The sequence below is a fragment of the Pteropus medius genome, unplaced genomic scaffold, assembly GCF_902729225.1.
Source record: "Pteropus medius unplaced genomic scaffold, Ma_sr-lr_union100, whole genome shotgun sequence".
Classification (NCBI taxonomy): domain Eukaryota; kingdom Metazoa; phylum Chordata; class Mammalia; order Chiroptera; family Pteropodidae; genus Pteropus; species Pteropus medius.
Window position 1 is genome coordinate 5389263 of NW_024342471.1, and position 12771 is coordinate 5402033.

The 12771-nt window shown below is 53.2% G+C and overlaps 1 protein-coding gene across 1 annotated transcript in view; it reads left to right on the forward strand.

Annotated features, from left to right (window-relative positions):
• Nucleotides 1–12172, forward strand: part of SCRT2 (scratch family transcriptional repressor 2) — a 14016-nt gene extending 1844 nt beyond the window's left edge. The window contains exon 2 of the mRNA XM_039863962.1: nt 9695–12172. Within this exon, the coding sequence (XP_039719896.1) occupies nt 9695–10485 (791 nt within the window). The 3' untranslated portion in view covers nt 10486–12172. The remainder of the gene's footprint in view (nt 1–9694) is intronic.
• Nucleotides 12173–12771: the final 599 nt, after the last annotated feature.

The window sequence follows — 12771 nt, forward strand, 5'->3', positions numbered from 1 at the left end:
GAGAGAAGAAAGGGCTGAGGATGAGGGGGGAGTTGGTATGGCTAAAGCAGGAGCCCAGGAGGGTGGGAGCTCCTCCTCAGGTATTTCCAAGCACTTCACTTACATTCCATCACTCTGCCAGGCCAGGTAGCAAGAGGGCACTGGGCAAAGGGCTTTATGACCTCATCAAGGTCAAAGAAATTAGGAAGTGATCAGGGATAGAACTACAGCACCTGGCCTCACCCAGGTCCCCAAAAGAACAAACACCTTTTCTTGTTGCCCACAGGCCCTTTATTCTACTGTCCTCTTTTCTTGATCCCAGGGCCTCTTGGGGTCCAAGACAGAAGCCCAGGAACATGGCTGGGCTTGACTGAGTGCTGGCAGGACAGAGGGTGGACCTGGGGCCATGCCAGGGCTGGGGAGTGTGTGGGCTGAGAGCTGAGTAGAAACTGATATGCCTGCAAGACTGTGATGTGAATTCCTTGGGGGACTGACACAAAGCTCTGGGCTCCTACCCCTTGAGGCACCCTTGGTCCCATCCCCAGGCCAGCTGAGGACTCCTGGAGAAACCCAGAGAATTTCTCATGCACAGCCAAAACTGCAGGTTGTTCCTCACAAGAGAGGCAGGAGTGCTTTGAATGCAGTCCAAAAAAATGCTTTAAAGAGCCCCTGAGTGAATGGTTGGGGGCAGAGTCAAAGCAAAGCCAATAGCAGGGGTGTTCCTGGGGAGGTTCCACCAGATTTGACACCCTTGAGCCATCCCTGTCTTTGGCCCTTTCCCCAAAGGCCTCCAGATCAGCTCCCTGGCCTCCAGGGAATCTCAAAGCTGTCCTGATAGTCTGATATCTGGCCTGGAACTCTAGGAGGCCTGAGCTCTAGATCTCTGACTCACTGTGTGACCATGGCCAAATGTCTTCCCTTCTCTGGTCCTCCACCCCCCCTGCAGGAGAAGAATTTGACTAGCATGAACTAAGTATCCTTCTTAGTTCAGCTTCTGTGAAGGTCAAATGTGAGGAGAGAGGCATTGGAGATGTCTAGATGAGGGTCTAATAGAATGCCAGGGGCCACTTGCAGGGTTCTGTAAAGCGCTATGTAACCTCTGATGCCTGGCTAAGGGTGGCAGAGATTCTGAGACCATGCATTTTCCTTGGCTTCAGTCTCTGCAGGCTGCCCCCATGGTAAGGACAGGCAACCTCACCTTGGCCACCTTGGCAGTATCTGCAGTAAATGGTTAGTGCCAGAGACCAGGGGATGACCCTTCATGCTGGGTATGGCTGGGAAATACAGTCTGCCTTGTCCTGTTTTCAGGGGCCTCTTCCATCCCTGGGGTGTGGCCAGACTGGGCAGTAAGGGCCCCCTCACTCCATGGATGGGTAAGGGTTCTGGGGGTCCTCAGAGAGCCTACTGGCTCCTAGTGGTCCGTTGTCTCCGCTCTGCCGGAAATAACCTTGCTGAGTGTTTGAGGGAAGTGTGAAAAATTGTTGAGCTGATGTTTTTCTCCCAGTAAGTGTGTAAACAAGGAGAAAGAGGAGGGGGGAGAGGCAGAGGAGATTGGAGGTGGAGGAAAGTATGAGGAGAGAGAGAGAGGGAAGGAAGGAGGGGGAGGGCCTGGGGCTGGAGATAGTTCCAGTTATTAGAAAGATCCTCTTACAAGCCATTCTTGCAGCAAGGGCCGCAGGGGTCAGGAGGAGGCTGGTGGGAGGGGAATCTAGGGAGGGAGCAGGGAGGGAGCCTCTGAATGTGGAGGTCAGGAGAACCACAGGCTCCTAACTGATGAAGATGCAATACTCCAAATGAAAGAGCATGTACCCCTAGCTCAGCGAATGCCTGGGAGTGCTAGAGAAGTCCTAGAGGATCCCTCCTCCAACACACACACATACACACACACACACATACTGAAGGCCACACATCTACACACACATACATACAACGAGGGTGGGTGGGGGGAGAGATATAATGCTCCTTTGGCTCTCCCTCCTTCCTGGGCTGGAAAGAGGGTATAGCAGGTGTGTTTGGGCTCCAGGATTCCCTGGAACTCACAGAACCCATAAATAGGGGAGGGAAAACCCCCACATGGGTTAAGCTCCAGGTCCCTCTGCAGAGCTCCCAAAGAAGGGAGACCAGATCTAGTTTCACCATCCTCTCCAATACAATACCTCTCTGCTCCTGCTCCTTCCTGCTCCTGCTCCTGTTCCTCACTCCTCCACTGTTTTCTGCCTCTGTGGAGCCTTCCCTTCTCCTCCTCTCCCCTGGGTGATTCTGAGCCCAGATCCAGTCTCTGGGTAACTTGCCAACTCATATTTTCCTAACCCTCTCAGAACCTTGCTCTCCAACTCCACCAAGCCCACCCCTTCACAGGCCTGGGTCCCAATCCTGGGTGATGCTGAGGACTCTGGCCATTCCAGAAAAAACTGCTGCTCATACCTCTGCACAGCAGTGGTCTCTATGGACCCCAGCTGAGTATCTACCTCCCTCATGCCCTAACTCTAAACTCCAGCTGGGCCCCAGTTTCCTCGTCCTCTGTACCCCTCCCCCGTCCTGTCCCCCTACTCCTTTGGAGTGCATCCGACCCACAACCCATGCAGATGAGGGATCAATGCCAATCCAATAACGCAGTTGTCTGCCCTGCGCAGCTACATTAAGCTTCCCCTGCTAGCGGGCTGAGGAAGCACTCCTACTTCTGCCCATGGGCTTATCTAGTTGACCACATTATAACAGCTCCCACTTCCTCTCACTCCCTCTGATGGTGCGGGGAAGTGGCTCCAGGCCAGGCATGGAAGCCCAGCTGAAAAGCCCCCAACACATCCACCCCACACCTAAGAAAGTCCATCTGGGAACAAGGATGTGAAAGAGCTGCCCCAATCCCTTGGCAGAGAGAGCCTAGAGAAGACTGGAGAGGGGCCCAAGGACACAGAGCAGGTCCATCTGAGTCTTCTTTAACTACTACGTCCCTTGGTATCTCAGTCTTGGGTCCAGGTCCAAAGTCCAGGTTAGAGCAATGTCAGAGGTCTAGGTCTAAGTCCAGGTCCAATATCCAGTCCAAACCCCAAGCCCAGATCTGAGGTCCAGGCCCAATGTCCATATCCAACCTTAGGTCTAGGACCGGGTCCAAGGTCTAGGTCTAAGGTCAATATCCGAGATTATAGGTCCAGTCCAAAATTCAGAACAAATCTATATTCAAGTTCAAGTTTCAATGCCCAGGATCAGGTCCAGGTCAATGTGCAAGGTGCAGGATCAAAATCCAGATCTAATTTTTAGTCCAAGGTCATGTCCAGGTCAATGCTCAAGGCTGACTAGGTTCAAGTCTTAGACCCACCATTATCTTTCTCTGTGGTTTTGGATTTATCTCCCCTTACCCCAGCTGCAGTTTCACGGTCATGAAATCAAGTAGTTGAACTTCATCCCTTTCAGCTCTGACTTACTAGGGACCCAGAAATCTGCTTTTCCTAAGAATCTGTCAGTGGGAGTATGGAATAACAGGGCTCATGAAGGATATGGAATTTGGGGCCCATGGCCTCACTTAAAGCTTGGGTACAAGGGTACGAGGGTCCTGAGCTGAGCACCCAATCTTTGGCAGTCTCAATTTGTGGTTCCTGAGGGAGGCTGGAGAGTACATCAAGTCCCTTTGTCAGCACAGCAATTTATACATCCCAAAGACTCACCATACACGCACGCACGCGCGCACACACACACACACACACACAGGGCAAAGGGCAGTGAGCACACAGGAGGATTACCTCTGACCTACAGAGGCAAACCTGAAGCCAAGGAGGGCCCGTGACTTGCCTGAGGTCACAAGAGCATAAATGGTGGACCCTGTCACACCTCTCTGGTGGGTGCATCATCCACATGTTCTAGGGATCCCCACAGCCTGAAGGCCTCTGGGGAGCATGGTAAGGCACTGCTGAGAGAGATGAGGCCCCAGAACTCCTGGCCTCCTTCCCAGCAATGATCTCCCCTGGATTAAAGTGTCTGCTACCAGCCTTTGGGCAGGAAGAGAGGTTGGAATGGGCCCTCTGATTGCACCTTTTTGGGCAGAGAGGGTAGGGAAGGAAGCAGGAGGCCTGTGGAGATGGCACGCATTGCGTAAGACACCAGGTCTCCAGAAAGAAGCCCAGAAAGGGCCTGTCAGAGATTCCCTGAGGGAACAGGAGGCCGCGCCACCAACCAGTGCTGGGCGATTCAAGACCTTGGCCACCCACGCCTATCTCCACACCCCTTGAAAAATATTTCCTCTTGATTCCTGCAGAGCTGTGGGCCTCCCTGTGGGCCACAGGAACTGGGTCACAATCAGGAAAAACCAGAATATGGGGGATTTCAGGAGGTGGGAATGGTGGGGAGGGGCCCTGGAATCCTCTAGATATTCCTTGGGTCTGGGTCACAGGTCATGAGCCCTACATTCTACAGCCCTGGTCATGTTGGACCAGACTTCATTCTGCCTCTGTTTATCCTGACTCAGGGCACCCCCCTCCCCAGTGGGCAGGTGTACCAGCTGCCAAGCCCATGGAGGAAGTAGGTGCCATTTCTGGTCCATTGCCCAGGGAATTGCTAACAAAGATGCTATAATAAGGGGAGGGGGAGGTACCAGCCCCTTTGCCCAGCTCTGTGAGCAGACAGGAGAAACTATTTTTATCCCACTTTGCTGCTGACAGACCTGGCTTTCTGCTCAGCTGGCTGGAGCTGATTCTCAAGGCCCGAGGCCCTGGCACAGCAAGAAGCAGCTCTAAATATACCCAGGCAGCTGCCCCTCCAGCCCCCACCACCAAGCAGGGCTGGGCCCTCCTCAGGAAAGTGGGCCACTTGGGAAGCTGGCCCACCACCTGGCCCCTCTCTTTTTTTGCCCATCTCTCAAGGGGCAAGTGGGACTGGGGCTGGAAATTCCCTGGAAGAAGTTTGGGACCTTGGGAATCTGGGAGAGACTAGGAAAAGGAGCCCCAGACTGGGAGGCAGGAGGCCAGCCTCACTCTAACGTGAAATTGCTTTGTGACCTGAGGTGGGTGAAGGCCCCTCTCTGGGCCTCAATTTCTGTAGAACTAGGCCACTAGAAGAAGTGACCATCACATTCCCTAAGACATGAGCTAATGTGCATAAATCACCGAGAAGGGACCTTGTACACAGTAAATGCTTAATAAGTGTTAGTTGTTCCTTTTATTATTATTTACAAAAATTTACAAGTGGCTGGAGCATTTTCTAGAACAATAGCTTCTCCTCACCACCAACACCCATCATCCCATCAGACACAGGCCAACTGGGGGATGTCATTTGAAGAAAACCACCCCCGCTCTCCTGCTTCCCCTACCACTGATAATCTTTCCACCCCCAGCAGGTCTACATGCCCTACCCAGGGGTTTTGGGAAAAACACAGGCTTTGGACAGTTTCAAACCTAACTCCTCCTCTAGTGACCTTGGGCCAATCCTCTCCCCATCTCTGGGCTTCTGGGCTTATTAGGGCAGTGCCTGGCGCACAGTGCCTGGGAGGGCTCAGTGGGAGCTGGAAGCAGTAGCCGTCCTCGCGTACTTGTTAGAGATTCCCCTACCCTAAGAGGTCAGAGAGTTGGATGAGACAGTGTCTGCACAGGGCCCAGCAACTTAATTCTCAGAGAATTCTCTTTGGGTGCAGGCTTTTTTTTTTTTTTTTAATGATTCGGGACCTCTAATCTAAACTATCAAGACTCTTGGGCAGGGAAAACAAGAAGTCATTCTCAGGTGAGGTGAGCGTGACATCTCCGTATCTCCAGAGTGTTTCTGAGCCTTTCCCACAGCCCCATGTGTCAGGGGTGGCTCTGGTCCCTATCCCTCAAATGGGGGATTTGAATCCAGAAAGGCTGCACGACTGGCCTGAGATTACAAGGGACAAGATGAAAGCCAAGTTACTTCTCTTTGGGTCCTAGGCCTCCTGACCTCTAACCAAACACAAACAAGAGAGCCCTTTCTCACACTATCAGCAAAGGGACAGCTAGTTCAGCATCCTATAGTCACCTATGGGGCAGAGGAAGGCACCCAAAACCGATCTGGGTTCCATGTACAGAGTCAGAGCACAACATACAGTGCCCTAAAGGATTCTTCAGGATCCAAGCCCAGAGGGGTAGGGTGCTTTGCCCAAGGCCACACAGCAGCCTGAGTCTCCTTCTATTCTGGCAGCTCAGAAGATATCACCAAGAAATTAAGGGATAATAATAATGACAATAATAATAGCAGCTAGAGAGGCTATTATTGTTATTAATAATAGTGTGCCAGACATGTACTAAGGACTTTAATGCGTTAATTCATTCAATCCTATTATAAGCTTCCTTATACAGATGTGGCACAAAAAGGTTAAATAACTTGCCTGAGGTCTCATAGTTAGGGACAGGTCTATGGATCTGAGGAGGATGAGGTGGAGTTGAAGGAGGGTAGGGGACAAGGCAATGGGCATCACTGAAGGATCTATTCAGCACCATGCAGAAGGGGTCGCTAAAACATCCCAGTCAACCTGCATCTTTACAGACCAAGTCCAGAGAGGTTAAGCAACCTGGCCCAGATCACAAAGCAAGTTAGAACCACCTAACATCCCCACCCCAGCCACCCCCACAGCCCATGCCAAACTCCACAGCTTCTGGGCACCAGGTCTGGCCCCCCAATCCTGTCCCAAAGTCCATTCTGCATCTGTCCCTAGGCAGATGAGCAACTTTTGTTTGAGGCACCCCTATTTCTGTATAAAGAGCCTACCAGAGACAGGAGTAAGGTGTTGCAGTGCTACAAGCTGCCACGAGAGGGCACTGCAGAGAGCGCCCAGTTGGGTGAGGACTGCTTGGTTGATTGAGCTCCTACTATGTGCCAGAAGTTTTCTCACCGGAACAGAAGGTAGAAATTACACATCCTGGGTGAGGAGACAGAGAAGAGAGAATCAAGATGTGCCCAGGTAGACGCCAAGAAAACTGCAGCACAGAAACCTATCTGGGGAGCTTATTGTTATTACTTAAAAATAATAGTCAATATATATTGTGGGTTTACAATGTGTCAGGCACTGGGTTGGAATCCTGACACTAAGTTACTAACTGTGCGACCCTGAGCATGTTACTTAACTACCATCACCACTCTGTCTCAGTTTCCACATCTGTAAGATGGTCCCAACCTTAAGAGTCATGCGGGTAGAATGCATTCATGTGTGTAAAGCCCTTAAAATAGTGTCTGACACACAAGAGCTCTAGGAGTCCTGGTTATTGTTTGTTTGCTCATGGATTCCTTACTGTAACCATATGAATTAGGTGCTTTTATTATCCCTCATTTTACAGCTAGGGAAATGGAGGCACAGAGAGGTCAAGCAGTTTGTCCAAGATCACATAGAGGGGTATAGTAAAGATGGAGCTCAACCCAGGCAGCCTGGCACCAAAGTGTGCACTTAATATGCCATCCTTCCTTCATAATATAACATGCAAGACACTGGTCATATGACTCTCTCCAAATAGATTGTATTCTATCCTCATATTCAGAGAAAGGACCTAAGGTCCAGAAAGATGTATGACTTGTTCAAGGCTAGAATCCATGTTGGGAATCGAGTCATCCCAAGACCAGGCAGACAGAATGGCGTGTTCCAGACTCAGACTCTGCTGGGTTGGCTTGGCACATCTTTATCACCCATTTCACAAATACTTATTGAATGTCCACTAGTTTGGGCACTGATTATAGGAAGTGAACAATCCAGCCACAGCCCCTTCCTCTGGGACCTCCCAATGTATGGAAAATAAGGGGACCAGGGCAGTGAGTTCCACTCCTTTGAGCAAGTACCGTCACCACTCTGCACCTTGGTTTCCTTATCTGTAATACAAGGATTTTTGTGATGATTTATGAGGTGATGGAAGTGAAACACTTAGCCCAGAGCCTGGCACATAGTTAAGTGCTTAATATAAACATTAGCTATTATTATCATCAGTAATTACAAAGGGAAGAAATACAGAAGGAGAAGAAGGGGGTCTGGAAGTGCCCAACAGGTATTTAACTCAGTCTGAAACAATACTCCCTGACTGTGTGGGGGCCTGAGTACCAGGCCTAATTCCTGGAGTGGGAGGTGGGGGAACCTACAGACAGAAGGCGTACAAGGGGGAAGGAATGGGGTGCTGAAAGGCTGGGCACCCCCTCCCCAATTAAACGACTGTCACCACCACTGCACTCTCTGCGTCTGCCCTTCCACACTGACATCCCCAATCACATCTGTGCGCAGAGGGTCCTGTGTGGGCAGCTGAAGGGACAGAGGGAAAAGGGCGCACCCTCCCTTCAGGGTTGGCAGTCAGCAAAGGCTTCACTCCATGACTATCCCAAGTGCCAGATTAGAGGCAAAGGGGGCCTAACCTCCATTGTTCTCTGGAATCAAAAGACAATGGAAACACTTGGTAATTTAGTACCAGGTTGATAATTAGTGCACAGCTGCCAGAAACTCTCCTGGGAATCCAGGGCCTAGGGGCCTCAGGGAGGGTGCTAGGACCATACTAGACACTGGGAGGCAAAGATAAATCAGGGTGGCCCCTGCCTTTAGAAAACCCCTGTGGAATCCCCTGGGAGAGCCCCAGCCTGCAAACCTACCAATCACTCGAACCCAAGATGAACAGGATTTCTGGTCCTACTCTACAGAGGAGGGAGGAGGAGGGAAAGGTAAATTCTCACAGGGGGACATCAGAAGACATGTAGTGGAGCAGGGAGCAAAGTAGGCTCTAGAGCAAGTACAAGGAAGCCTCTTTCCTGGAGCATCTATTATATGCCACACACTTGACCTCTTAAATCCTCCAGCACCCCTGGGGGTGGGTCTAACAGGATTGTAATTCATTTATGCAACATCTATTCATCACACACCTCTTTGAGCCAGGCACACGCTGGGCACACAGATCCAGCCCTGAAAAGCTCACAGTCTGGTTGGGGAGGTAGACAATTAAATAATCTTCAGTGGACTCGCTTTTTCAAGCAAGTAAAAAACATAATTACAATAGCTAACATTTATATAGTAATTACTGTGTGCTCCCTTTCTCTCTCAATTTCCTTACGTGTAAAATGGGGATTATAACAGTATCTACTTTGTAGGGTCTGTGATGGTTAAATGAGTTAACATGCTAAAATGGGTTAACATGTAAAGAACTGGGACAGAGACTGGTGCACAGCAAGCATTTAATACATGGTTCTTTTCATCACTTTACCCAGCCCTTCCAAAGACCCTGGGAAAGAGTGTCCAATTATAAGTTCCATTTTGCAGATGAGGAAACCCAAACTCGGAAAAGTTATAGGACTGGAACGGCAGAATAATGTGGAAATAAAGAAAGCATGGCCTTTGGCATCAGTCTGCGAAGTTCGAATCCTGGTTCCATCACTTACTAGCTGTGAGCTTAGGCTATACGTGCCTCAGTTTCTCTACTTGCAGCAAAATCGGTGTAATAATGCCTTCACTGACTAAACGTAAGCCCTTAAGAAGCTAATGAACACAAAGCCAGCAAAACTATGGGGGGCACTGTGCTCCATGAGGGTGGGGTTGGGTTATTTTCACTGTAGCCCTTGCAGGAAGGATGTGAACCCAGGCAGCCTGACACCAAGAGCAGAGGTGCCAGACAGTGATCACTGTCTTACCAACGGCCATCATCTTCCAAAAGCAGCCACAGAACGCGGAGCTGGAGGGCCTGGGGAGTGACTTGTCCCAAGGGGGAAGCACTCCTCGGAGGCTCATCTTCCTCCCATTCCTTTCTCGCCCCTCCAGGTTATGCCCCGCACTGCCTGCCCCCCAGCAGCTACGATGCCGACCAGAAGCCAGGCCTGGAGCTGGCGCCCGCCGAACCCGCCTACCCGCCGGCGCCGCCAGAGGAGTACAGCGACCCCGAGAGCCCGCAGTCCAGCCTGTCCGCACGCTACTTTCGCGGGGAGGCGGCCGTAACCGACAGCTACTCCATGGACGCCTTCTTCATCTCAGATGGGCGCTCCCGGCGGCGGCGGGGAGGGGGCAGCGGGGACGCGGGGGTCGCAGGGGTCGCCGGGAGCGCCGGGGGACGCGCGGGGCGCGCGGGGGCGCCAGCGGGCGGCGGTCACCGGCACGCGTGCGCCGAGTGCGGCAAGACCTACGCCACGTCGTCGAACCTCAGTCGCCACAAGCAGACGCACCGCAGCCTGGACAGTCAGCTGGCGCGCAAGTGCCCAACATGCGGCAAGGCCTACGTGTCCATGCCAGCGCTGGCAATGCACGTGCTCACGCACAACCTGCGCCACAAGTGCGGCGTGTGCGGCAAGGCCTTCTCCCGGCCCTGGCTGCTGCAGGGCCACATGCGCTCGCACACGGGCGAGAAGCCGTTTGGCTGCGCGCACTGCGGCAAGGCCTTCGCCGACCGCTCCAACCTGCGCGCGCACATGCAGACGCACTCGGCCTTCAAGCACTACCGCTGCCGCCAGTGCGACAAGAGCTTTGCGCTCAAGTCCTACCTCCACAAGCACTGCGAGGCTGCCTGCGTCAAGGGGGCCGAGCCGCCCCCACCGCCCCCATCTGGCCCCGCCAGCTGAGCCTCCTGCCGCGCCCCCGCGCCGGGAACTCGCTCACCAAGCGCCCGGAGACTCCCCAGCTGCGCCCTCCCCAAACCCCAGCTGCGTTTCCCAGCCCAAGCTCCTCATGGGGACCTCCGTCTCCCAACTGGAACTTTTCTCTCCAGCCCCCAAATCCACAACTCACTCCCCGCACTGTCTTTTCCAGCGCATCCTGACCCACATTATCCTTTCTGGCTACCAAGACTCGGACCTTGACCCCCTGTCCTCGCCCTCAAGGTTCCCAGCTCAGGCACCAGGTCCGCGCCTCTTCCGAGCCCTGAAGCCGGAATTTTCCCCCGCCCAGACCCTGCACCTCTCCCCTTCTAACGTTCAGACTTTCCCTCACTTTTCAGCTGAGTCTCTCCAACCATTCCTCTATCGGAGCCCCTAGTCTAAGGCCCAAACCTATCCTTCACTCTCACGCCTGCCTTGGTTTTCCCATCCACACCCAAACGCGGGTCCTGCAGCCCCCAGACCACATTCCAACTCCAGACCATCCCTCTGGCCCCTCTGCTGAGTCTCCCTGTATGTGTGTCTGCACTGATCCCCTCCATATCCCAGCCTTAGGTCCTGATATTCACACACCACAACCCGCCCTCTTCAGTCCTGTGGCGGGGAGGGGAGGGAAGGCTTTCTCACCCACCCCCAGCCCCTACTGCTCTCTCCAGATCCTCTCATCCTAGCAGCGCTCACCCCTTTGAGTTCTCCTGACCTGGAGCAGACTTGAGGGGGCAGTTCAGGCCCCGCCCCCTAATGTAGCCTCTCTCACCAGAGGACAGCCCTTGCCTGGGCTTCCAGCCTCAAGCTGCCCTCTCCCCAGATGCTCTGAGCACTTTCCCCACCCCCAGGACTACAGGTACTCCTCCTTATTTGCTGGGGGAGGTCTGGGGTACCTCACAAATGCCCTTTCCCTGTCCAGCTGGGCCTCTCCAGCTATTTGTGTATTTATTTATTTATCTATTTATTATTCTATTTAATCTCTTGGCCTCACCCAGGGACAGTCTGGCTTCCCCAGCTGGACTGGGAGGTCAGGGAGCCAGGCAGGGAGAGGGACAGCAAAGGCCATAGAGGGCTGTCCCTCCCTCCCCACATATATCCCCGTCTTGGGGAGTGAAGAAGCCCACCCTCATCAGAGCCTGAACTCTTTGGGGAAGGGGGCAGAAAATGGGAGGATAGCCTGCTGACCCTCAACTGGAGGACAAGGGGTGTCAGAAGGTCCAGTCATGGGGCAGGTCCCCACCCTCCTGAGCCTTCCACTCCCATTCCAGGGAGACCAGAGAGAGGAGCCTCCTCATTTGTTTCCTATTTATTCCTCTTCTGGAGGGACCCCAGGTTCCAGGGACCGACTGAGCCCCGGACCCCGCTGGGGCCTCTGGCCCGATTTGCTCCCTGGGAGGAGCGCTCCCTCCTGGCCACATCTATGCAACTCTCCCGGGCAGAGGGGCAGGAGCTGTCAGCCGCCCCCCCTCGTTGGCCGCCACTACCTCCCCTGCAGCGCTTTGGCATGCCTGGGCGAGAACCGAAGCACACACCTCCACGCGGGCCGGCCCCCTCTGCTTTAAGCACATGCCTCTGCCCCATTGCTAGGTGCCCAGCTCGGGGGACAGAGTCTTGGACTCTCCGACCCTGCCGTTCTACCCCTAGCCACAAACGAGGGTGGAGGGACCCCTGGAGCAGGGGCACTTCTCTAGGGCTTTTCAGCTCCAGGCCCACTCATGGAGGGAGGCCGCAGAGACGGGGGAAGGGAGAGGGGTCGTAGAAGCAATTACGGAGGGTGTTGACCCTGTAAATAGGAACTTCCGACAGCAATAATTTTCCATGCATGCTAAGCCTTTTGGCCATATTTTGTATGAGCGCTTGGCGCTCCCCCTCCTCCTCCCCGTCTCCCCTCACCCCACCCCCAGACTCCCATCCCTTCCTCACTTCCAGCAGTATTACTTGTAACGCAATTCAGGGATATTAAAGGGACTTTGGCCACTCACCAGTGCCTCTAGACCTTGTGATTGGAGGTGGGGGGAGGGGGAGGGCATCTGAGAGGAAGCCATTCTATTTCATTTTCCTCCCTGTAGCCTGACCAGCCTGCAGCTGCCACCAGGGGTCGCACACATCCAGTGTCCCCTGACATCATCCGCAAGGTCCCAGACATTCCTAGTCCCAAATAATCCTCTAATACTAGGGTTGCAAACTCAAAGCGTGCAAAAACTAGATTAAAAACATAAGTGAATAAAGCAGATTGCCTTAAGACATTAGGGAATGGTGGAGCTT